Consider the following 27169-nt stretch of genomic DNA (forward strand, 5'->3'; position numbering starts at 1 on the left):
AAACGCTTTAAATTACAACGTAGAAACAGCGTAGTGTAGTAAACGTAAGATCTTAATACAATTTTCGTTTGCTTTAAATAATTGCATCAAAGCGTTTTCTCAGTTCTTGTGGGTATTTCCACTGATTAAACCGTCATTAACAATAACATACTTTGGTAAGTGTGCTGGAATATATAGTTGTAGCGAAAAAGTTCGTAAGCATTGTATGTGGACACTTAAGACATGCTTGTATAAATATTATGCGTTAGACACAATAGCAAAACGCGTCCAGATTATTAATCGATTCATTATGCTATTTGCAAAATTTAATGGAACATTTTTTTAGATGTAAATACTTGCACCTGTGTCTACTCGCATAGACCTCGCATTGGCGCTGAATCGGTGCCGCCATATTGGTAAGGGCTTGGCTCCACATAAACACATACGAGTAAGGAGGGAGCTGCTGTTTTTTTTCATAAAAAAACACCAACATTTACATTTCCCAACCAGTTTTATTAGTGTGTTATTGTATCTATAGTTAATTTTGTTTCATGGCGTATGTGAAAACTCAAGAGGAAAGAAGCAGCTTGTCTCTGTATGAATTGAATTGTCAGTCTCTATACATGTGGCTCAATGGGCTTGATGCACAATCCCATGTGCAGTTTGCCCTTGTGTAGTAAATGTTCCTGTTTGCTCTTTAGGTGGTCGATGGCAACCCCAGAGCATTTCTGTGTTATGCTTCTGCTCTGCGTGTGCGCCTGTTGTTGTGCGAGTGACTATTACTCGTTGCTAGGAGTTTCGCGCTCTGCATCTGCGAGAGAGATTAAGAAAGCTTTTCACAAAGTGGCTCTTAAATACCATCCTGACAAGAACCAAAGCCCAGATGCACAGCAGGCCTTCACACACATTGCTCATGGTATGTATAAACCGAAACACCTGCATGCATTTAGGGCACTCACAAGTGTTCACCCTTGTATACATTTACTTGAAGGGATTTTAGATTTATTTGTATACTAGCCGCTACGCTTTAAGGTTAATTATTTGGTCCTTTCCATTTCTAAGCATACGAGGTGCTGTCTAATAAAGAGAAGAGGAGAGTGTATGACCAAATGGACCACATAACTGACCCTGATCAGGGCAGAGACAGCAAGACCATGGGGAATAATCCCTTCAATGACAAAGGAGGTTTCTATAGCAAAAGCGGTTTCCAACATTTAAGTCTGCAGGAGCTGCTTCAGATGCTACAGCTAGATGATGACTTATTCTTGGGCGAAGAACCAAGTTATGAAGGATGGAGTTATAATTTTGGGGCTGAGGATGATGATGATGAAAATGTCTTCCTCAGTGATCTATTCAACATGCTGTGAATTTCAGGGTTTGTGTATCTACACTAGTGTGTGTGTGTTTTTATATTTATTATTAATGTTACAAACGTGTGCAATCTGTTAATAAAACTTGAAATGGAACAACTTCAAAATAGCATTTTCTGTAGAACTTAAAATACTCCAGTAACTTAAGTATCTAAACGGTGACATTATCCACTGTTCTGCTTATCACCAGAAATGCGCAGAAAATACATTAATGGCATTGTTTTATCATTTAGACTTAACAAACACATGCTAACGCATGATTAGACTTACAGTCTTTTACAGTCAGACAACACAGAATCCCTTGTAAACACTTAACCTACTTTATCATGCTCAGCATTTCCTGCTTGAACTGGAATGGGTGGAGTTTTAAGGGTGTTTTTTCCCCTCTTTGTTCAAGCGACAAACTAGGATTTTGTGTCAGTTTTTTGGCCTCTGTTGGTAGTGTTTTCCCTCAGTTGGTAATGTGTTGTATGTATGTTAAACTCTCTGTGTTGGACTAAAGATACTTTATGCATAGGAGTAGATTTATGTTTTGCTTTTTAAAAGTAATAAGGTTATTATTAATATATAGTCAATTTAAAGGATTAAGACACTTGTCCCATGCCAACCTCTCTTGAGAACACCATGGTCTTGTTTAACCATAATTTGTTAACAATAGAAGAAACATCAACCAGTCCAAATAACTATAGCCAAAAGTCCCAAAAAAGCACTTTGTACAAATAACTTTACAGTACATTAACACATTCATTTTATTTCTCCTTTGGTAGACATACACACCCACATAGAAAATATAATTTTCATGCCTACCCTTTGGATTTGGAACCATTCTGATCCTTGAGGAAGGAAGGATATTTTTGTAAAACTGTTGGGCAAAGGTCATGGCCTTATTTGGGCCTATAGAAATCACTTCCTACTATTAATCACAAAATGTAAAAATAACTGCCACAGAGTTTACTCCTTATTGCCATATTATTTATGTGGTTAAACCTAAATGACCACAATGATTCAACACTTACTAATTGTAGCACCGTTGGAAGCTATTATACTTGTTGCCTGTTTTATTCACAGAGAAGTTACATATATTAAATGAAATGTATATTTTATTTATTTTAGAGGTTTAATTGGTGTTCTGGATAGGCTTAAATCAAAATGTGTGATGTGAGTGGCTAAAAGTTTAAAATGTTCTAAACTTTTAAATGACCCCCCTCCAACTTCTGTATGTACATTTTCAATTACAAGCTCTTGCTTTATTTTAAAAAAGTATTTTTGCTGCTTGTCTTGACGCCCTTTCCTCAGGAAGAGAGGACACTCCACCACCCCCAACTCCACCCACCCAAGGCTAAGCGTTGTCCGAGAGTGTCTGTGAGTGTGTACTAAACGCCTGCCGTCCTGCAAAATGTATTGTGAGAATGTAGTATTAAGTTGATATAATCTTTTATAAAACCTCCTGGATTACAATCAAGTTATGTCCACATGGATTTGACATTTATTGAGATACCTGAATGATGCTCAAGGATGAGTGCAGGTGAGTTTACATCAAATATACTTTCTGGAAAAAAATATTTGTCAGTAAGAATAACTGACACTGATAACTTGTGATATTGTAGTAAGTAGAAATATTGGGGTTAGAAACATTTCGTAAGTAAATTGTGACAATAAGCAAGTCTAAAAAGATACAACTATAGCAAACATTTACAACAACTTTTTTCATAAAGTACAGTACTATACTATACAGTTCTCAGGGTTTTACAGTATATGTCTATTAGACAAAGATAAGAAGTTATAATCTTCTAGAATCTGATTGTAAGTCAATGTTGTATCCAATTAAGCATAAATATTAAACATTCAAAAAGAAGTTTAAAGCTTGTTAAGTTAAACATTTAAAAATAAAGGTCCTAAAAATAAAGGTGCTTCAAAGTTTCTTCACAGAGATGCCATAGAAGAAGAAAAAATTCGCTACAAAGAACCTTTTAGTGAAACTTTTTAAAGGACCTTATTTTTTTAAGAGTGTAGTGGGGGGTTTCTTAACTGTTGGTATTCTGTAAAAAAAGTGTGAAGGAATTGATTTTTTGTCCAATGGGTTTTCCAGTAACATACAGGAGTTCATGGTAATAATTTTACACTAAATATTAATAATAAATTATTCATTCTATTTTACACAGAGTTTCAGGAGTGTGCCCTGGGGACCAGAGCACACTACCAAGCAAAAAGACTCTTCAAGGGCAAGTGTCTTCTGCCTATGCCTGAAAAGTGCTGTGATAAAGCAGACCTCAAACCTAAAAACCTTCCCCAGCATCATCACAGTGTAAATTTGTCTGTAATGTTGGGTCAACCTAAAAAATCTCCCAGACAGCATATGACGGAAACGCATCGAAAAATAATTCTGGACCAGTGGGGCCCACAAGAGAGGAAGGACTTAAAGACAAAACATTTCCTGCATACAGAAAAGTCTATACAAAGAGATGAGACAGAACAGGATGTTGTTCTTGACCAGGTGGATGAGTTGGGATGCGGAGATGAGCTGGCACAGGGAATTGACTTAGATTTGGTGGAAGGTTTAGAAGAAAACAAGTCAGAGGAAGAGTCGACTGTGCTTCACTCTGATTCATGCTATAAGAGAGAAACAGATTATAATGAAGTGGCAGAGCAGATGCAAGTTGACCAAAGAGCATGGGGATGGACTGAAAATAGTGTATTGACATCATATAAAAGATCAAGTGATGCTCATTTGGCTCCTAATGGAATTTCTAAACAAATAACAGGGATGTTGACTGGCATATTATTCAACGACAACATTCGTGTGGATAAAACGTCCCTTGATGGATTTTACCCCAATCAAATCTACACGAATGGCATGTTTTCACATGAAGACACAGATGAGATGTTCCCAGACATCTGTGATGCAGGTGAGGCATTGGCGGACAAAGATGGACTTTCTGAGTGTGACCTCTTTGACCACATGGATCCTCTTCTAGTAACAGAGACAGCGAAGAATGTTGGAGATGTTATTGCGATCAGCATTGAAGAGGGATCGGACAGCTCTGTTCTGTCTTCATCTTCCATTGAGGAAGATGACGATGAAGTGCAGCAGGAAATCGAGAAAATGGACGAACAAGGAAATCATTTGTCAGACATAAGTTCTTCAAGGTATCTCGAAGGAGATCGTCTGTCTGTCTCAAGTTCTCAGACGTCAGATACTGTCCCAGATGCAAATGAAAAGTGTTGTAGCAATGATGAAGTGGAGCAAAATTATGCTCTTAATGAGCAAGCCACCCTATCACTGGCTGCTGACTGTGACCTTAAGGTCACCCTAAATCCTGACCTCAACAGTATCCTTTCACTTGTTCAACAGCTGCCTGAAACTAACCATCAAACTTTAACACAGAACAAAGCGGAAGACAACATTATGCAAGAAGAAGGGGTTATAAAGAACCGAGACACGAAGGAACTGGACCAAACTGTTATTACAGTAGAGGATTTATATGAAGAGACAGAGCCCATAATGCAAGCAAAGGGCTTCCTGCAGAACAGGAAGTACTTTATGACTCGCTCTATATCTGTGGAAACCCCCAGTAAAAACCTTGACCTATCAAGTATCCCAGCATCAGGAAATGGGCGACTTTTGCTACACCCACGTTCCTTCTATACAGACCATTGTTTTATTGGAGATAGCAGGCCTGCACTGACTGGCTCATTGGGATGTCTTTCTCAACGTTTCCACACCTCAGCAAATGTAGATAAAATGTCAAAATTGGACATACCGCCACCATTTGAACTGGCTTCCATCACAAAGCGTCCAATCAGAAAGAGTTCCCCATCCCTGTCGAGCGAAATCTTAGCCACTTGCAAAAAGCCTGATTTCGGGTTGAAGCGTTACCTTTTGCCTTTACGATTCCTGAGGAAATCTGATCGGAAAAGCCCCATCGATAACCGCTCGATCTCTTCCAGGTCCTCCTCTGAGTCTAGCCCACAAGGGTCTTGCAAACGCTTGGATTTTATCAGGCATAACATGGGCAGCCCCGAGTTGCACAGAGCTCCAGATTGTACATCACCTATGTCCCCCTCTTCCTTTGTCTTTCACAAGAATAGGCAGAAAACAGGACTAAACTTAATGCTTCATAAAGATTTGGCTTCCAGCACCACTTCTATAGGGCCTGATAATATGTTTCATCCCCTTTTTGAACCCGTACCATTTTCTAAACCTCGATCTTTTTCATCTCCCGATTCATCAGAATACGAGAACGTCACGAACACTTCGTCTCATTATGAGAACGTACAGATTCGTCTTCTGAACCCTGTCATCCAGAGTCAACGAAATCAGGGTTCAAGCAGTGATACTGATGGCTATGTGGATATGAGCAGTCTGACAAGCTACCAGAGCAAAAGTCAGTCATCTGAGCAAGAGACAGATAGGTACATTACATTTACATTAACATTTAGTCAGTTAGTAGACGCTTTTATCCAAAGCGACTTACAGATGAGGGAAACAATGGAAACAATTGGAACAACATAAGGACAACAAAAAGCATAAGTGCAATAAAAGAAAACAGGTCTCATATAGCCTACCGCAGTATACATAGCTACGTTTTTTTTTATTAATTATTTTGAGTAGAAAAGAGAAGAAGTCAGAACTGATCAGTCAGGTGTAGAATCAATACTTTCTTAAGACAAAGCATTGAGAGGTCAGTAGTTGATATAAATCAGTTGCTATAAATTCAACAAGCCAAAGTATTTATTTTATTTTACTATTATGTATTTAGTATAATTTTCTCATGTATTGTTTTTATGTAAACTGTTTTTATGTTTATATGAATCTACTGGTAAAATGAATTTTCTGCAAACATGTTTTGTGCATAATTGCATAATTGTGGAGGGCTTTTGAAATGATTTGTGTTGGGAAAGAAGATTTTTTCGTGAATTGTTTTAATTGGCACTTATTCGGTTTAATGGTTTGGTTTGTGTTTATCCTGATTCTACATAGCACCTACACTTTCTGTTCTCCTAATGTGAGGCCTGATGGAACAGTGGGTGTGTCTGTGGGTGTGGCTTGTACACAAGAGAAGACAAAGACACTTGACAAAATGGTGAGCTGTTTGTTTGTGGGAGGTTCTTTGTGTTGTTAAAGAATACTCAATTTTTTATTATATTTCAGACTATCAGTTGCTCCAGGGCATTTTATAATGCTAAAGAGCTGCTCGACAGCGAGGCACAGTAAGTCATACAAAATATTATAAGTGGACGATAGTGCCATAAATTGTTGATTTAACATGTACACCACCATTTTAACTTGTAGATCACAATTCCTTTCTTTTCCTCCTTTAAAGGCACGTTGGGGCTTTACAACTTCTCTTTGAGGTGGGTTTGTTTATATATTAATTTGAGACATAAATAAATGTTGTTCTTACCTGTCCTTTTTTGTCATAAAAGTGATATAATTTATTAATCACATAAATCAAATTTCCATCAAAACATAAGATTTATCTTTGAGTTTTTTTTAACAGAGATCCTCTATGTGAGCCATGCAAATTTAAATGTTAAATACCTCATGCTTACTGTAGCTGATACATCAACCATTGTTACTGTGAAGTACTATGATCGGTGTCCTACAAAACATGAAGCCAAGATATTTACTCTTATTCTCTTTCCTTATAGACTGTTAAAGCAGATGAGAGGCTGATGAAGGTGTGGACAGAGATACCCGATATTTATTCTCTCCACCAAAATATACACACACTACTAGAGACCCACATGAAAGAATGGTAAGCCACAACCCTCTCCCTCACACACACACACAGACTATGTTAGTGTGTAACATTTGTAATGTCCTCTAAAGTGAGTTTTTTACGGTGGTTTAATGTCATTTGTCATAATTTTATCTGTTCACTTGTCAGGCATCAGAATGAAGGGATTGCTGAAATCATCCTGGCAAAGAAAACAGAGTTTTACCTTTTCTCCTCTTTCATCAGTAACTATGATGAAAAACTCAATTATGTGGAACATATAAAAAGCACAGTAAGGGAGAAATTTTCTTTTTTTCTTTTTTTTATGATTAATTGAACCTAATATATTTTATACATATGTTTAAAATGCATGTCTACTGTAAGTGTGTGTTTAAAGATGTCCAAATGTTTATAAAATATTTGTGAATGTATTTCAATTTCTGTGAAAGTGTATTTGAAAGTGCAGTGACCGATTTATTTGCATGTGTGTATATGTTTGTATTAAGTTTGTTGTGTGGTTTTGTTTTCAGCTTTCAGATGCAATGAGCCTGAAAAAGCAGTTGCTGGTGGTCATTGTGCGCATCTTGCAGTACCGTATGCTACTGACAGGTAACCCTGCCACCTGAATTCTTAATGTGAGAAAATACTGTACCCAAAAATGTAAAAAATAAAATCTGTAATAATTTACTCAATCACATGTTGTTATTTTCTCCTTTTGGGAAGAATTTTCGAATAGCTATTTTCATGCAGTAAAAGTAAATGTTATCCAAGTTAGTGACATACAGAACATAACAACTGCTTTCATGCTCAATTGAAGAAAGAAAGTCATGCGTTTGGAACAACATCAAAGTGTGTAAGTATTAAGATCAACCCAATCCCACATTTTTGTGTTTCCATTTTTTAAACAGACTATGTGAATAATCTCTCACCAGACTCCAAGCAGTACCAAGACACACAAGGTAAAGTGCAGAAGTTCCCATAAATACAAAAGTATCTTACCAGCTGATGTTTGCCCTTGTCACATTGTCTTTAATTGTTGTCATGAGTTAGTCATTGTTTCTAATCCTGTTTTTGTTCATTTAAAAAAAAAATGTATGGCTTTTTCTTACCTCTGTTATTCATATAAGGAAGGGTGTAAGTTCTGTTAGTTAGCCCAATATTGCTACTTGTTGATTTAGACACCTGGTTTTCTTTTCTTTTGTGCTCAGATGCTTTGGTGGTGGTCTCTGATATTGCTTATCAGGTTAATGACAGCCTCAAGAATGGAGTGAGTTCAATAAATGTTTGTGTATTGGTTTTAATGTGCTCACAGAGAGATCATATTAGGAAATATGGGTATTGAGTCAAAGCATTAGGTGTGTAACAGCTGTCCCATTTAAGAGAGTTACATCACTCTGTCTTTTATCTGTCAGGCGGATCTCTTGCGATTGGTCAATATTGAGCACAGTGTTCTTGGTTTGACAGATCTCATTCAGCCTGGGAGAGTAAGTAATGCAACAATTGATTATGTAACACTGTGTACAAATTTTCCGATCAAATTCAGTTATCGAGTATTTTATAAAATATTTTTCACATAAATAAATATCACTTATGCCTAAATCATACACACTCACATAAAATGATATCACAAGTGCCTTAATAAAAATGGTTTTATTTCACAAAGGGCTGACATGTTCAGATCATGTAAAGTGCATCTTGTTTTAGTATTGGACACTTTGGCTTGCAGAAAAAATGAATCGTGGCTGCCTATAAATGGTGCATTTCTATGATGGTTTCAGGAATTTCTGTATCCCGTACGAAATGAAAATAACTGCTAATAAATAACATTAACTAATACATTTACATATGATAGAATCAAGTGCTTATATTTTTTTATGAAAAGCAAAAAACATTTTATCTATTCAATTTATGACATTGTAATATTGTAATATATTAAAATGTATTATTCCTTATATTTTAAAATAAACAATAAATGATTGAATATATTTTCTTTGCATTAGGGATAAACCTATGAACTATCTTGTTAATAATAACAATTAATTGTAATTAATATACGTCTTATTTTTATAACTTTTCAAGGTGTTTGTTAAAGAGGGCACCCTGATGAAGGTCAGCAGGAAGTGCAAGCAGCCACGTCACCTTTTCTTGGTAAATATCATTTAGTTTGATATTTTTGATACATGTTTAGTATGATGAGATTGTGAGAGTTCAGCTGTTGATTCTACACAAAGAGACACAGAAGGTTTCCTGGCAGGATGTTGTCCTATGTGTGTTTATGTCTCTACGTGTACTATTGTTTTGCCGGGCTGCTTTCGGCCCAAAATAAGCCCGTGGGAACAAGGTCATGGTGATAAAAGTTTTAAGGATAACAGAACAGAGGCTGACAGGATGGACATGACATGTGTTGTCAAAAATAATATGTTGTGCAGGTTTTTTGTCAGACAGATGGTTCTGCAGTGAGACCTGGGGCTAGTTGCATAAACTTAGAAGCTAAGTTAAGACTGCGTCTTAAAAAGAGTACTTCACTTTTAAAATACATTTTCATGATCAATTACTCACCCCCATGTAATCCAAATTGTTAATGTTTTTTTATCTTTGGTCAAAAACGCTAGATAAGACCTTTATTCATCGTCTTGTATCGTTTAAAGCCCCTTGAAGCTTTCGACCTTCAACCTTTTGGAGTCCTTTGAAGTCCACTATAAGGAGAAATATCCTGTAATGTTTTCATCAAATACCTTTATTCCTTTTCAACTTAAGGAACAAATACATAAATATCTTGACTAAATTATCATGTTTGACTAAATTATCATGAACATTTATTTTGAAAGTGAACTACTCCTTTAACGACTAGTCTGAATGACTAGCAATTATTTAATGACCAATGATTAAATTAAACCAATCTTCCTTTTTATGTTACTGACTTTAAGAAGTTACGGCCAGTCTTGAAGAAAAAACTGGATGACTAATTTGTAAGACTAGTCTAAGTAGTTAATGCAACCGGCCCCTGATGTGTCCAGAGTACTGAACTCAAATGTCCCTCACATTTCAAATATATTCATGTTTAAAAACCTAAAGTAATTTTTGTGATTTACTGTTTGCTAAATAAAACCATCCTGCATAATGTAAAGAACATTCTGGGAAAATAAAACCTTGATATCCTTTTTGCTAATTGTTGTGCAATATGTATCAGACAGTCTGTAAGCAGTCGTAGGCGTCCAAGAATAACATTTCATAAAAACGCAGTGGATTAACCTCTTGATTTATTCTCTGGCTTGCAATTCAACTAAAGTAACTTTATATAAAAAAGCAATTCAAACCCAAAGTGAAGAAGTGTTGTTATGGGGCAATAAGTGGTTTAGTGAGCACATCATATGTGTCATATGGCTGCTTATTTCATAATCAAAGTCATTCTATTGCATTAAGGTGTACATGTTTTTGTTGTCTATTTAAGTGTGTACCTGTAATTGTGCGGTCAACACTTAATACCCCCCCTTGTGGGGAAAGTTTGACACAACAAGTATCCATAAGCTATCCCATAAGCCTTATTCTAATCCTTCAATTTGGAAAATTTCAGATGAATGACTTAATGTTGTACACATACCCTCAGCAAGATGGTAAATACAGACTCATCAACACATTGCCACTGACTGGAATGGAGGTATGACCAACAGTTCCTGCAAAACGTATTTAATCATAAATGTTTTTTGGAAACAGCCATTATGCTAATTGTCTTTAAGGTCGGTAAACCACCTATAGAAAATGCATTGAAGATAGCAGTAAAGGACATTAGCATCACCCTGTCTGCTGGGTAAATAACCTACTGTACTCACATACTTAAGTATGCAGTCCTTCTAGCTATGTATGAGATGCATGTTACTGTTTATAGCTCTTGCGTCGAGAGAGATGGTTGGTTCGCTACACTTAACCGGACATTTGTGGATCTTGGCCCGGTGTCAGGGGGCCCAGTTGGCTGTCTTGAGGTTAGGATGCTACTAAATAATAGTATATAACAGTCTAGGATTTTGCAGATTGTTAAACAGGCACATTTATCCAACAATAATGACAGGTGGTTGTTATTTACCTAAAGATGAAATTGATGATGAAATTCCATGTGCTTTCTGCTTTAGTTATTGGAGGGGCAAGAGATGTGTCTGGGCGAGAATGCTCCGCCCCTCCTGTCTGTTTCCCAGGTGACAGCTTGCATGAACTGTCCGTCTCATTTCAGTCTGACAAACAGACGACATCACTGTCATGCATGTGGAAAGGTACAATCTTACAGGAACATACACGCATAGAGAACCACTCGTGAGCTCTACAAACGATGATTGTATCGTTTTGTGTCATTTGTAGGTTGTTTGCAAAGATTGTTGCAGAAACAAATTTCCCCTTAAATACATGAAGAACAGACGAGCCAAAGTATGTGATTATTGTTACACTGAGCTCTGTAAGAACGGTATGTACAAATTAATACATTTCTTATAGCAAATATGAATCTGTGTTAAAGCATTTTTATTATGTTCACAATCTGTATGTCCTTATGAAGACAATTTGTGTGTCCTTTTGTTGGAAAGATGTTGTCACTGTAGTGGAGGGCACCAACAGGCCGCTCTCTGCCATGTTCCAAAACATTCATCCATCCAGTCTGTGGAGAAGCCGTAAGGGTCAGATGTCTTTTAACCAGGTAGCTTCATCCACGCACCACGCACCTGTTACAGTATATCAATATTGTCAATAACCATGATATAAGAAACATAATAAGTGACATTCAATTTCACAAAAATATCTTACCCCAAAGTGAAAATACAATAATACAAAATTACATTTTATTAGTCTATTATCAAATAAATAGGATAAAGTGATTCATGGAAAACACATTTTAGAATCAGTTTGTTCATGCAAAACTTTATTACTTCATTTTTGGTTTGAACAGATTTTTTGAGATTTGTACAAATATAGGGTCTTGTTGACTAGGTGACAGGGGCCGATGGTGTGATGAGTGGGACCCTGCAGCGTTACAAAAACAGCAAGAGAAGTTGGAGAAGCTTGTGGTTCCTCTTAAAAGACAAAGTTCTCTACACGTACCCACAGCCTGAGGTAATGCACAAGGACATTTTATTTACATTGCCTACAACATCCAACTAAACTCTCTCTCTCTCTCTCTCTCTCTCTCTCTCACTTGTTCGCTATTATTTTCTGTTATAAGGAAAGGCTTGCGTGTGAGACTTTACCTCTGCTGGGATTCTCCGTGAGGTCAGAGGTTGAAGGTGAGAGCAGTGTGTTCCAGCTGTACCACAAAAGCACACTCTTCTACACTTTCAGGGCCCAAGACAGTCACACTGCACAGAGGTAAGAACACGCACACACACACCGTGTACTTTCTTGTTCACAAGGTACATTTGCATTTTGTTATTAAGGAGTCAATTTTATTCAAAGTGACTTACAAATGAGGAACGTCAAGTTATTTAACAAACAAGGTACAACCATACTCATAGTACCACAATGTTCAGTTTCAAAAGTAAACTGAAGCAGAAATAAGAAATAGTTTCCTAGCTGTCTTGGTTGACATTATTGTTTGAAACAATATACATATTTACATTTACTGTATATACTTGCCTGATAATTTGATCTAAAGGAGCTTACAGTCCATTTAAGGTGCATTTTATAACAAAATGAATCCATGACCTTGGTGTTGCAACTACATTATACTGGTTGGGCTATACAGAGTTAGTAGCTGTTGAACTAATTATATCGCTATTTTTAGCTAATGTAAAGATTTTGTGCCTGCAGATGGGTCGACGCCATGGAAGAGGCTACGGTCCTATAGAATAAGCTGTCTTGGTTGTGCCATCTTTCATTTCAGCAGTTATATCTGTCACTGAGTAATGCATTTAAACGTCAAACTTACTGTGTGACCAACAAGATTGAATGAGTCTAAGTGTGGAATCGTTGATCTCTGTAAACGTGACGCAACATACATATTTTTGAAATGGCAAGGGAACAAAATGCTCACACTCAGACATGCATCTTGTGCCAAATTCTTTTTCCAAAGACCTTGTCGTTGAGCTGTGGACCAGCTTGTTACTATTCATTTTTCAACAGTTTAAAACCAATCGCATATAGCTGAACCTAACCTAACCAACAGACTTCTAAGTGTTATTTTACTAAACACATTATTATACTGTATATAATATATTATATAATATCTTAGAGCTTTAAACAATTTTGAATATAAGTGAAAGCTATGAAAATATGAGGTCATGACAGCTGGTGGAATTTAAAACTTTTAACTTCAATCAATGACCTGTCTTTTTTTTTTAATATTTATAATACTGTCTAAACTAATGTATTTTATTTAAACAATGACAAATGTTGTCATAAAGCAACAGAGCTGGAATTCTTGTTGCATTTCTGGTGATCTAATTATGCATTTCTTTACCTTGCTTCCACTGTAACAGACTATAATAGAATTAACTTGCAATGTAGAATATCTGAAATGTCCATGGCAGAAAATGTTACAATCAGCAATTTCATAAGAACTAAAAAACATATTTTTAGTCATTTAATATTTATGTGTTTTTCATTTGTGTAGTTCTCTCACAAATGAAGCAAAATGTTAAGGTAAGAGGAAGAAACTTTGAAAGCAACTATTCTCACCACCTGCATATTTATGTTAACTGTATAACTTTTATCTGGACACCTCAGCAGTTTACAGACCTATTTTACTGACAGCCAGGTTGTGTCCGCAGAGAATGATTTTTTGAGATAAGATTCTGTGATTAAATAGCTTCAACTGAGTAATTAAAGAGTATATTACGCATTGAGTCTGTGTGTGTGTGTGTGAGGAATGTGAAAAAAAACGTTGCCCTCCTTCCATGTTCCCAAGAGTCTGTGTGACCCAGAACAGAGTGAGAGAGCACGGACGTGAGAGGAGTTTGTTTTCTGGAGTACCTGAAAGTTACGGGCACCTTGCCCCAAATAAAAGAGAAACATTTATCATTCAACTTTCTCTATATCTTTATTTTTGACCTTGTACCACACACTGATTTTTAACCTTCTGAAAGAAGATAATTATTTTTAATTAAATCAATCTCTATTAAGACCGTTTGTAGGCCAACCCATTGCAATTCTTGCAAGGAGATGCACACTAATGGTCTACTCCTGTTGTTTGCATTAGCATGGAGAAGTAAATTGGCTTTTATAAATAAACAGTGTGACTTGTCAATGGTACCAACAGATTCATCAAAGTCATCAGATCTCATAATACCAGATATTTCATTTTAACTGTAAATAAACCTATCTAACGTCAAGTAATGTCAAAACAATGGTAAAATATAGTTTATACCCCTTATTCCTATTGAGGTCATGGAGTGTGGAGCCTATCTGGGTTCTCTCCACACGGACAAAATACTGACAGTTTATAAAAAAATCTCCTCATTGAGTCTTCAATACCCCGAGACTGCAATTTTTGAGATCTAGAGAAAATGTGACACAGAAAATGTTTGTGTGTGGCCATGTCACAGTGACATTGTCATGACACTTTTGGGTCTTTAAAATGCCTTATGTTCCTCTGCTTTGCAGCAGCGAGAAAGTTGAGACAGAGGGAGGAACAAAGATTTATAATTTTCCTACAATATACGAAAAGCATCAAATCCATTATTTTTCTATCCCAAGTAACCTGACAGTCTGTTCTCAATCTGTAAGAAGTCTCTTTTTGGTCTCTGAAGACACAAATAGTCGAGTCAAGTGAAGTTTAATTAAATAGCCCTTTAAATAGTCTTTTTTGTTTCAAAGCAGCTTCACATAAAATAGAAAACACATGAGAGGAAAACTAGTGTCAAAAGGAAAAACAGTGAACACCATCCTAATAAAAGCAATGATGAGGGATTTCGTAGAAGTTGTTATAATATCAGCAGTCTCCCGGTGAGCGAGCAAGCCAACACAGCACAGTGGCAAGGAACCAAAACTCCAATGATAAATAAATAGAGAAAAAACCTTTGGAGAAACCAGCCTCAAGGAGTGCCAGTTCTCCTCTGCAGTAGTGACTTTTGAGTAAAAAACAGTCCATGCCATGTATGTATATCTAGTCTGAATGCTTATATCATCGTACTTTCTAAACTGTTGAAAATAGTACTTGGTAGGTGTACTGTAATGTATCATATGTTTGTGGTGAGGTGCGAAAGAAATCTGGTTTCTGTTTTGTCCACTACTGGTGATAACTTGTATAAGACATCACTTATCTGACCGACATCTGTTTACATGGTGTGCGTGAGAGAGAAAAAGAAAGAGATTATGTGTGTAGCTCTCTAAACTGCCCCTCTTAGTACATTTCAACTAATTCCCCTATGCCCTCAGTTAAACTGTCTGTATTTTTTTCACACAAAGTCAGCTATTATTAAATGGGCACAGTTGTTACATACACAGTGTAGGTTTGCTCACTCAAAGATATTACATGCAGCCAAGGGATAGCGAAACAACCCCCTCACAACCACAAGACTGCACCAGATATCTGCACACACATAAAGTTGGCTCTGCAACATACTGTTGTTTCTTGCCTATTTTAAATCTCACCCACACACTTAAATCTAGGACATTCACTCCACAGCACTGCGGACCAAAAGCAGGACAATATATTAGGGTCTATAGATCACGCCTCCTTAATATCCACAGTTGTATGCCCTTCAGTATAGATAACATTCCATGAACACAATACTGAATCCAGAAACAGGTCTGTTTCTCATCTCAACACCTCTAAATAAACCATATAAATTTCGGGCAACCCCCATTACTGTCTCTCTCCACATGTGTGTGACCAGCAGTGGAAATAACGCTGGCTTAACATCAATGCAGGGGACATCTGAGAGAAGTCGCTCCACCAGTGCCCTTCACGCGTCCCACATGCGCGTCCCAAATTCACAGAAAATATCCGTCAAAACGCACCTGTTTCCTCTATTCAGCGGGCTGGGTCATTAAAGGTGCACCTTCGTGTGCGCGCAGCGCGCGTGAAAGAAAAGGGATCGCGCGAAGAAAAGAGAGCACCTGTGCGACGTCACTCCGCCCTACTTTACTCCGAACTCCAAGAGCGCACTGTACTTCCTCAAACGGCTCAATCACAGACTAAATCAGTCGGATCGGAGAAAATAACATTTCTTCGTCGGGAGGTGAGTTTTTAACAAGCCTTTTTCTAGGTGTTATGGGCGAGTATTGATCGATCGTGATGAAACATTATGTGGCGTTTTTGAGCGTTTTACACGTTATCTTTTCTTGCTTGTTCGACGCGGAAAGGCAGGCTGTGTGTGCAACGTTATTGGACACCAGCCGCTCGACTGAATGAGGTGTTTTAGTGTTTGTAGAGGGCCGGGAGTGTTTCTGTTAACGTGACCGTATGTTTGTTGAAAAAGTTTTCGAAGCTTGAAGTTATATAATGGTCATGATATTTAAAGTAGGGGCGCAGTGCAACCCACAGTTTCAGAATGACTTAACGTTACACACTGTCGCGTCTGTTGTGCAGACTGGTGCCTACTGGACCTTGACATATTAGTTGTGACGTGTAGTTTTAAAAATCGTTTTTGTCCTACCCTGACAAAACTAATATAGACAACTTTGCCAGTTTATATGGAAACCAATTCTATATGTCAAATCATTTTAAGTTGCATGGTGTCATATACTGCACGCGAGCATAACGTTAGTGTTCAAACATGCTGTCTTTGTAGGCAGCCAATAGGTTTGAGACGAGGTTTTTTACGTTTAACTGAACGTTATTTCAGAATGTTCGTATTTCCTATTCGTTATCCTTAAATAACCTCAGAACTGTAACGTTAATGACATTGAGTGGTTTAAAACACCGCTGACTCTGTTCTCTATTATCGATATTATTGATCTAATATAGCCTACAATACAGACTGATCGTGCTTCCAGTTGACACGCACCGGTGCGTGTTTGAGAATACGTTTCGTTTCATGAGTGACATAGGAAGGGTTTTGTGGTTGTTTCATTATTTCTCCAATAGACTATCAATCATTACCCCACTATGTGGCTACGTGGTGTCATGTATGCAGTGAAGACATACATCCTGCTGTGGTTCAACAGTTTACGCCATACAACTCTTTCACTCTGTTAAGTGTGTCGATAGTTCCTTCCTGTCCTGTACACGTTACATATTGTATGTGAATTTGGAAATCAGCAATGATACTGTAAGAGTGCAGTAATGAAAATGGATTTCTTACACATGCTTCAGATGACACCAATATTAAGTAAAAACATAAACGGTGTTGCTAGAGACTAAGCTTGGCCGGGAAGTGTATGGTTTGTACTTGCAGTATAAGCATTTCATGGCCTAAATGACAATTTGTTTCTGGTATTGCTCTTGTTGCTAACCCAAATCAGAAGAGTCTCTTTGATATGTTCGTACTGAAGAAGATGGTGTGCCAGATGAAAAGTCTGGTTTGATATAGGTTTAATGTTATAAAATGACAATATAGTTACATTGTTGACAACGCACTAAGTAAAGTTCTTGTGAAATGTTATATGATAAAATCTTAACCATTAGCAATAGTGATGCATGGGGTGCAGGATTGACACATCCGATCTGTCCTTTAAACCCCTTAAAGGCATATTTCACCCAAAAACAAAAATTCTGTCTTCATTTATTCACTCTCATAGCACTTTCATGACTCTTCTGTGGTTTACAAAATAAGATATTTTGAGAAATGTCTCTGTTGTTTTGAGTCTGTATAATGGAAGTAGATGAGGTCCAGTGTTGTTTGTTTACAACTTTCTTGACAATATTGTCTTTTGTGTTCTGCAGAAAAAGAACGTTATACAGGTTTGCAATGACATGATAAGTGTAAGTAAAAAATGAAAATTTTTCATTTTTGGGTGAACTGCAGCTTTAAAATGCAACTCTTAATCTAGGCTTAGTTATCTATTATAAATACACTAAACATGTTCAGAAAAGCAGATGGAGTCTGTGTTAACCACACCTGCCTACTCGACACATCCCTCCCCTGTGTGTGTGTTTGAAATTATGTTTGGCATGTCATGTGCTGTTACAGATCGACTTTTACTATGCTGCAAGCTTAAATTATTGACACAGTCTTCCAAACAACTGATTCGCTGGCTCTTGGACAGATTTAGGTTTTTGAAATGTGGTGCGTGGCCTGTTTAAATGGTTGCCGTGCATTTTTGGACATGTTTGAACAAGTAGAGTTCAAAATGGATCTGTGTTTGTATTGGTGTGAAAATGTATTTTTCTTCCTATAAACTGTATTACTAGAGAGGATAAGAATTAAAGTACAGTGTGGGCAATAAATATGAATAAATAATTGTTTATAAATATTGCATGAGTGTCTGTTTATTTTGGCATTTTACAACGCAGGCAGAGCATTAGTCATATTGTTTGTATTGTAACAAGAGGGTGGGGCACTAATATTATAGAAGACTAAACTCGATTATTAGCTTAACCTATAAAGCTCATCTGGGTCAAATGAGATTCCACATATATTGCATTCGAATAATAAAGAAATTAAATGCATAAAACCGATAATGATTGAAAAATACACTGATTGAAAGATATTGTTGCATATCGTCGTTGTCCTTTCAAAACCTGAGACGCATCTTGCTGTTTTTCAGGAAATAGAAAAACTCTGTGCTTTTTAAATGATTAAAAACTGTGTTGTCAAAGGTTCCAAGCACTTCTAATACTTTTTGTTGGTTAGATATTTGCAAAACCCAGCAACTAAAATAAAGGTTGACTAATAATAATGATATGAAGATGAATATTTTTTTAAATATAAATATGGAGATACATGGTTTCAGAAGGACAGTAGCGATATTTAGTCAAATCTAATGATTTATTGTATTGACAATATAGATAAAAAATATGGACACATCAGAAGGGGCAGCAGTTCACATTTATTTTGACACAAAACTCTTAGTGAACTGAACCAAGAGCACCTCAGAACATTAACTTATATATTATTATTGGCACAAAGTGCTCTGGCTTGCAAAATATTATTATTATTGTATATTTTATAATATATAATATAATAGATGTTATATTACATGAATAAAAGACCCTTTTTACAACTAAAATGGACCAAAATAGTTCCAAGGCCAGAGACTGTGTGAATGCAAAGATAACTGGTTTGTTTACATCCACTATAGTTCACTTTGTGATCCACATAAATTAAGTTTAAATTAATTATTTTAAATGAGAAACCAACCCTCGCTCTTTTTCTCAACGGGTATTGTTCTGGCTTTTGTTGAAACTAGTAACTTGGTTGTAGAACCTAATGTATTATTGCTCCTGTATGACATTGCTCCCTGAACTCTCTGTAATTTGCTTAGGATAAAAGCGTCTGCTAAATGTAATGTTAATGTAAATGAACCAAAGTGTTAATGTATAATTCTAGAATTTTGACTAAAAACAAAGCTGAATTGGCAAAAGCTCAAAACTCAAATCAGAGCCGGTATTATTATTATTATTTCATAATAATATTACTATTATTATTGCATAATGCAGTACTGCTCAAATTTTCCTTTCTTACTAAACCTAATGCATCACTGAAGCTAAAGATTTGTTTTTCTGTGTATTTTTTAGGCTGTGCATGAAAGGTTGCCATGGCCCCTTTCTTGAGAATTGCGTTTAACGCCTTTGATCTTGGCACATTCTCACCAATGGCTGAGTCACCTTTCTGCGCCGTCAAAATGAAGGAAGCTCTGAGCACCGGTAAGTGCATGTGAGTGTAGGTGAGAGTATGTATGGTATGAAAGTTTCAAGTGCATGACTTTGTTCAAAAACAGCATTTATTCTACTGCTGTTGGTATCCAAATAAAGCATTAGGGTAAGGTTACGTTTGCTGACCTCAACGTTTTGCTCTTTCCTCTAAAGAGCGAGGAAAAACATTGATTCAGAAGAAGCCCACCATGTATCCTACCTGGCGATCCCCTTTTGATGCACATATTTATGAGGGACGTGTCATACAAGTGCTGCTCATGAGAACTGCAGAGGAACCTTTAGCTGAAGTTACAGTGGGCGTGTCCGTTTTGGCAGAGCGATGCAAAAAGGCTAACGGGTGTGCAGAATTTTGGGTACGCTATACTGGAGTTGTGTATTTGCATTTGTGCATGTCAGTGTGTGTGCGCACTTTGCAGTTGCGCATGTGCGCACTTTGCAGTTGTGCATGTGCATAAACCTCTCAATTCATTTTCAGGTTGATTTGCAGCCTTCTGGGAAGGTAATGATGTCTGTACAGTTATTTTTGGAGGATACAGATACAGGTAAGACGCTACCACGCATTCTCACTCTTTTTGTGCAGTGATTTCAAGTTATGTTCCCAGTCCATTTGGAACCCATTATCCGTTTTTTAAAGATACTACAATTTTGGGACTGTAAACTCGCACTAACATCATTGAAATAAGCTATTTTTGCTCAGTGACCCTATGCATTTCTAATTTTGCAACAAGCCAAAATCGCTACAATGACTGGTTATAAGGATAAGCAGCATTTTTTTTTGTCTTTTTTGAAAGTCTAGCCTAAGGCTAGAAAAGTAGTTCAAACATCTGGCTTAATTGGTCGGACCAGTGCCTATTGTCAAGGAGTTTGTGAAGGCCCCTCCCTTAAATTAACTTGAATCTTGTGTTATATCAGCTCAGTAAGTTTCCCCCGAGTTAATGATTCAGTAATGATACCTCAACGGCATGTACCTCATTGAAACCCCTATAATTTATGGAGACTCCCATTTCAACTTCGGCTTGAGTCAAACTCATACCTTTAAGCTGTGGGAGGAACCATTCTTATCTGATCACTTGTTTGTTGTGAGTGGGTGTGTGTGAATCCTTTTCTTTGGCCCCTTAAAGACATTGGTGTGTTGGAATGTCACTGTGAACATGTCAGAGCTGCTATTTTCTGCCCAAATGCTTCACCGCAGATTTCGCATTTTTTAAAAAGATGCAGATGTGTAACACCTGAAGTGTTTTGAAAACGAATCATGAAGCCAAGTCTTTTCTTTTCTTTGTCCCAATCAGAAAGTCGGCAGTCAATGGTTGTAGAAGAAGAGACACCGACTATTAATCGACGTCGTGGAGCTATTAAACAAGCTAAGATTCACAACATCAAAAACCATGAGTTCATCGCCACCTTCTTCAGACAGCCCACCTTCTGCTCTGTCTGCAGAGAATTTGTTTGGTCAGTCCTAAGTGTTCTAAGACTTTGTTTACACTTCACATAATTCTGGTTTCAGATTTGATCTTTATGGCAGACCTTTCCACACAATCATCTATGAGTTTTCTAAAGTTGTCATTTGCTCCACAGGGGTCTCAATAAGCAAGGTTACAAGTGTCGACGTACGTATATTTTTGCCATCTTCCAAAATATAGACGATATACATGCACAAACACGGATACTTAGATATTTTGAAATGTATAAGGGATGTTTTTGAAATAGTTTAATGGTGTAAATGTAAATATAAGAAGCTCAATAATATTTTTTTTCTCTCCCAGAATGCAATGCAGCGATTCACAAGAAGTGCATTGATAAAATTATTGGAAGGTGCACAGGCACAGCAGCAAATAGTCGTGACACTGTGGTATGTTCTGCATGATTTGTACAAGTGAGTGTATCATGTTAATACAAATAATTTTAACTCTGTCTGTGTACACAGTTTCAGAAAGAGCGGTTTAAGATTGACATGCCACATCGGTTTAAGAATAACAACTACATGAGTCCCACCTTTTGTGACCATTGTGGGAGTTTGCTATGGGGTCTTGTCAAACAGGGCCTCAAATGTGAAGGTAAACAAATCCTACACAGACAAAATTTACAGACTGTATGCTTTTATACACAGTGGTTGGTTAAATGAAGTGTTCATTTTGGACCCTGGTTATATACTTTGCATTATATAATTGTCTTCTTTCTCAGAATGTTCCATGAATGTCCATCATAAGTGTCAAACTAAAGTTGCCAACCTGTGTGGCATCAACCAGAAACTATTGGCAGAGGCTCTAACTCAAGTCAGTCAGGTGTGTAGACTTGCATGTGTTCTGATATCATGTAATGTATGCACGTAGCAACATTAAACATGAATGTGTGTTGCTATAGAAATCCACTAAGCGTCCTGAGTCCAACAGCCAGGATGTTGGGGTGTACCAGGATTATAACAAAAGCCCAGGACTAGATGTTAATGGTGAGCGCATTTGACTTCAGTGGTGATTGCTAATGTGATTGTAATTTGACAGTAATGTTATGTTGTGTTGTAGATGGGGCTCCTTATGGGCTTCTGTGGGAGGGATCAAGTCCTCGCCCACCGTCTAAAATCATCCACCAAACACGTATCACTGCTGAGCAATTCACTTTTCATAAAGTACTGGGCAAGGGAAGCTTTGGCAAGGTAAAGCATTCAGAAGCACAATGAGACTGGCTCAGGATCATCGCACAAAAAAAGTATGCATTTAAACATTTTTCTTTCTGTTAGGTGTTTTTAGCCGAGTTAAAGGGCTCTAGTGAATGGTTTGCAGTAAAGGCGTTGAAGAAAGACGTGGTGTTGATTGATGACGATATTGAGTGCACCATGATAGAAAAACGTGTGCTTGCTCTCGCCTGGGACAATCCGTTCCTTACACATCTCTACTCCACTTTTCAGTCTAAGGTAAATTGTGCACATATTTGAGCGCACACAGTGCTCACACAGGTATGCTTCACGTCTCAGAATAAGGAAATGCACATGCAGCAACACAGTCCTGGTACAGTTTCTCCATTAGCTCATCTTTGATGTTCGGTTGTGTGCCTCAAGAGTTTAGATGAGACGTCATAACAAATCTTTTTCTAAGAAAATCAAGTTTTCTAAACGTCTTTGCCATTTTGCTGATTCTTGCTGCATGTAATGTAGCTTGATATACCTGAAACTACCTATAGTGAGGGGTGATCCCCTGCTGATTTTGTAAGTTGCCTGCTTACAAAGAAATGAGGGGTCTATTATTTTTATGGTGGGCTTATTTTAACTGATCGAGACAGAATATAAAAAAAAGAAGGGGGGAAAATTGTATATTAAGGTTATAAATTGATTTGCATTTCAATCAGTGAAATAAGTATTTGATCCCTGAGAAAAAATATCTTTGTGCTATGTGGAGAAACCCTTGTTGGAAAGCAGAGAGAAAAGACATTTCGGATAGTTGGTCACCAGGTTTGCACATGTGTCAGGATACATTTTAGTCCACTATGTAAATCTTTAAGGTTTCTTGGCTGTCGCTCAGCAAATTGGAGTTTTGGCCTCCTTCACAGATTTTCTATAGGACTAGGGTCTAGAGACTGAATAGGACATTTAATGTGCTTTGTCTTAAGCCATTTTTTTGGTTGTCTTAGCTATAAGTTTTGGGTCTTTGTCATGTTACAGGGACATCCACGACCCATCTTCAGTGATCTAGTTAAGGGGAAGATTTTCTCGTCCTAGATTTTACAGTACATTGGCCCGTCCCTCAGCCCCTCAATGCGGTGAAGTCATTCTGTACCCGTAGCAGTGATAAAAAGCCCTAAAGCATAATGTTTCCAACACTGTGCTTCTCTGTAGGGATGGTGTACTTTGGGTCATCGTCAGCTTTTCTCTCCCTCCAAAAACAGGAGTCAATTTTGGTCTCACAGCTGTGCCAGCACTTTCGTCAAAGCCTTTTCTCATCAATCATTTTGATGTTCATTGTCAAACTTCAGATGAGCTGGGCAGGCCGACCTTGCGGGTGCTTCAGGATTTCAATCAATTGTGGCATAGCGTGTAACCAATGGTTTGCTTGCTAACTGTGGTACCAACTGTCTTGAAATCATTAACAAGCTTCTTCGTGTAGTTCTGGGCCGATCTTTAACCTTGATCATCTTTACTCCATTGGGGAAATCTGCAGGGAGCTCCAGACCAAGGGCACTTGATAGTTATTTTGTATTTCTTCTAATTCCAAATAATCGCACCAACAGTTGTTTCCTTCTGAGCTTCTGTCTGTAGCCTATTTAAGGTTGAGGGCTACAATCTTTTGGTCCTGACATCCATTAAAACCTATTTGGTCTGGACCATGGTGGTAGAGAGGTTGAAATGGAAGATACAGATTCTGTTGCCAGGCATCTTTTATATACAAAACAAGCTGACTTAAGAGTACTTTTAATTATTTCCCTCACCGTATACTGTCTGAATAGATGGGTCAGATTACTTCCAAAATAACTGTCAGACTTAATACCACGTTGTTTAAAAACCAAATTGGATTGGGGAACAAAGTTAATCAAAAGCCTTCAAAATGTGGTTTGGATTGTTTTAATGCAATGTAAAATGCATTTTTTTATTCTAAACCAAATGCAAACAAAGGATGGCTAAATAACACAGCCACCACACCTTTTTATTAACCAGGTTTCTGAATACAAACCTGTCTGGGTTTTTTTTATTGTTTGATTTGCTATAAACTATACTGTCTTTTTCATTCTTGGTGTTTACTTTTAAGTGTTATTCACTGAATGTTTATCTCATGTTTATGGATGTTTAACAGGAGCACTTGTTCTTTGTGATGGAGTATCTGAATGGTGGAGACCTGATGTTCCATATACAGGAAAAAGGCCGTTTTGACCTGTTCAGAACCACGTATGTCACTCATGCAAAAACAAAATGTTTATATACACTCTACCAGTAAAAAGTTTGACAACACTTTCTCTTTCTTGAGTTTACTTATTTTAAAAGGTAGAAAAAATCTTATAATCTTCAAAGTTGCTACATTTTGACAAGAATTTGCAACATAGCTCTCTTGCCATTTTATCATTCAGCCTCAGCTATAAATACTGTATTTATAGGCCTATGTATGTACACATGATCATATGTACTAAATTCTGTTAAATGTTCTTATCTCTTTTCAGATTCTATGCAGCTGAAATAGTTTGTGGCCTGCAGTTTCTCCATTCCAAAGGCATTATTTATAGGTATTTGCATTATTTCTATATCCTCTTTCTTTTTCTAAAAGAATTCATATGCCCTTTTTCTGATGTTTTACATTATGGCTCTCTCATCTTGTCAGGGATCTTAAGCTAGATAATGTGATGTTAGATGGCAACGGACACATAAAAATCGCTGATTTTGGCATGTGCAAGGAGAATGTGTTCGGGGAGAATCGGGCCACAACGTTCTGTGGAACTCCAGATTATATTGCTCCTGAGGTATAAAATCTGATGTTGGTTCACTCTCTGATCTACAGTACCCAACAGTCTCGTTTGCCAGTTATTAACACTTGATGTGTTTGTGGGAAATCATAGATTCTGCTGGGTCAGCAGTACACGTTCTCTGTAGACTGGTGGTCATTTGGGGTTCTGGTGTATGAGATGCTGATTGGTCAATCTCCCTTCCATGGCGATGATGAGGACGAGCTGTTTGAATCGATCCGAATGGATACACCTCATTATCCACGCTGGATCACAGCGGATACAAGAGAAATGCTGGAAAAGGTTAACACGCAGTCGAATTAATTTTATGTTTTGAAGATTATTGATGATTTCTTTTTTAAATGTTTTATTTCCTCCTTTCTTGCTTGCTGTTGTTTATGTACAGCTCTTTGAGCGTGACCCATCACGCCGATTAGGGATTGTGGGTAATTTACGAACCCAATCATTCTTCAAGTCTGTCAATTGGTCTGCACTGGAGAGGAGAGAAGTTGACCCACCCTTCAAACCAAAAGTGGTGTGTTCTTTAATTTCTTTCCGTCTCGTTCTTCTTGAGGCTTTTGTGTTTTTCTTTGTTCGCTAATTTTCTCCTGATCAAATTGCAGAAAGCTCCAAATGACTGCAGTAACTTCGACCGTGAGTTTTTAAGCGAGAAACCCCGTCTCTCACACTGCGAGAAAGGACTAATTGATTCCATGGACCAGAATGCTTTCGCTGGCTTTTCATTCATAAATCCAAGAATGGAGCATCTTCTGAAAAAGTGAAAAATGAACATCTAGTTTGATCCTGTAATTATAATATTCTGTCAGATTATTGCTGTTATACCTAAACCAACAAGGAGCACTCCTGCAAATTTAATACTTGAATGACATAAAAGCTGCCCAGTCATCTGTTAATGGGTCCTGTTAAACCAATATGAATTTTAAGCCGGGATGGTTTCTGTACATTGTGTCAGTAAGATTGCACTTCTGTTGGATTTAAGGGTGCCCCAATCTTGCTGCAATTTTTAACTTGTTCTTGCAAAGTTAGGATGTCAAAAATAATTTAAGTAGGGTGTAGTACAGACTTTAGTACAACTAGAAATGCATGAACAGTGCTCTTTGTTCATTCTGGGAGAAAAGCTGTTCAAAGAAGTATAAAAAAGAAAACGAATAAAGTCAGATTATATACAAGTATTTTTTAAATCAACATCTGCATGCTACAACTATGGTGTATGTTTCTGCTATGATGTGTGTCGGTTCCAGATGTATGTGTGTGTGTACATAATTACATTTGTGCAACCAGAATTTGCATTTCAATAGTATTAAATAATAAATATATTGTATTTTAATTCGTATGGAAAAAGTCTGTGGTACAGAGGTATTGCTATCCTAGTAAAAGTGTGTCATATGTTTGACGTTTTAGTCTGTATATTGTTGTTTTTAAGATTGTTTTTATAAAATGTACTTAAGAAAGCACATGATGAAATCCCATACATGACTGCTTGAGAATGATACATTTCACGGAGTCCAATAAACATATTCATTGTGAAAAGACTGAAATGGACTATCATTTATATTTCTACACAATCATAATATAAATTCACGTAATAAATCATTTCGTGATTTCATCATTACTTGCAGCTTTACAGTAAAGTGGTATAGCTAGAACACTAATAAATTAAAGGAACAATAAGTGGTTTTTAGCATGAGCTATTGACAGAAATGCAATATAATATACAAAACTATTTCTTCAGAGGTGAACAAAGACCTAACATAAGGAAACGGTATGTTTGTAATACCTTAGAATAAGCTATTTATATCTACATACAGAGCGGGCCAACATACATTGAATTCGCAGCCATGTTTTGTACAGAAGCCCTCAATGGACAAACAACTCTACAACGCGCATTTTCTCTCCCCTGCAGTATAGTGGTAAAATGGATCACG

At 37.1% G+C, this 27169-nt stretch overlaps 3 protein-coding genes across 4 annotated transcripts; all 3 read left to right on the forward strand.

Moving 5' to 3' along the window:
- Positions 1-2: 2 nt before the first annotated feature.
- On the forward strand, positions 3-1346 carry zgc:152986 (uncharacterized protein LOC101884054 homolog). Its single transcript, XM_056751292.1, has 3 exons — positions 3-44; positions 681-895; positions 1042-1346. Exons 2-3 carry the CDS (start codon positions 688-690, stop codon positions 1344-1346), a joined length of 513 nt encoding a protein of 170 aa, XP_056607270.1. The 5' UTR covers positions 3-44; positions 681-687.
- A 1361-nt stretch (positions 1347-2707) lies between these two features.
- On the forward strand, positions 2708-14070 carry LOC130425162 (FYVE, RhoGEF and PH domain-containing protein 5). 2 transcript variants are annotated; one of them, XR_008907038.1, is made up of 21 exons: positions 2708-2874; positions 3512-5762; positions 6331-6433; positions 6502-6560; positions 6674-6704; positions 7002-7108; positions 7241-7361; positions 7600-7678; positions 7978-8028; positions 8278-8336; positions 8482-8553; positions 9149-9217; positions 10644-10727; positions 10807-10877; positions 10956-11049; positions 11197-11334; positions 11420-11522; positions 11641-11750; positions 12041-12163; positions 12278-12415; positions 12857-12867. XR_008907038.1 is itself a non-coding variant. In XM_056751251.1 (21 exons), the coding sequence occupies exons 1-21, from the start codon at positions 2865-2867 to the stop codon at positions 12891-12893; spliced, it is 3915 nt and encodes a 1304-aa protein (XP_056607229.1). In that variant the 5' UTR covers positions 2708-2864; the 3' UTR covers positions 12894-14070. The 2 variants fall into 2 exon arrangements, 1 of the variants encoding a protein (XP_056607229.1); XM_056751251.1 differs by having other exon boundaries at positions 12273-12415; positions 12857-14070.
- A 1871-nt stretch (positions 14071-15941) lies between these two features.
- prkcda (protein kinase C, delta a) lies at positions 15942-26769 on the forward strand. The gene is made up of 18 exons (XM_056750988.1): positions 15942-16227; positions 19668-19796; positions 19959-20158; positions 20281-20347; positions 21095-21254; positions 21381-21412; positions 21569-21654; positions 21730-21859; positions 21987-22087; positions 22167-22251; positions 22325-22455; positions 22540-22713; positions 24584-24675; positions 24945-25007; positions 25103-25241; positions 25338-25526; positions 25630-25758; positions 25847-26769. Exons 2-18 carry the CDS (start codon positions 19688-19690, stop codon positions 26003-26005), a joined length of 2046 nt encoding a protein of 681 aa, XP_056606966.1. The 5' UTR covers positions 15942-16227; positions 19668-19687; the 3' UTR covers positions 26006-26769.
- The last annotated feature ends 400 nt before the right edge of the window (positions 26770-27169 follow it).

Source organism: Triplophysa dalaica, chromosome 6 (genome assembly GCF_015846415.1).
Source record: "Triplophysa dalaica isolate WHDGS20190420 chromosome 6, ASM1584641v1, whole genome shotgun sequence".
Taxonomy (NCBI): Eukaryota; Metazoa; Chordata; class Actinopteri; order Cypriniformes; family Nemacheilidae; genus Triplophysa; species Triplophysa dalaica.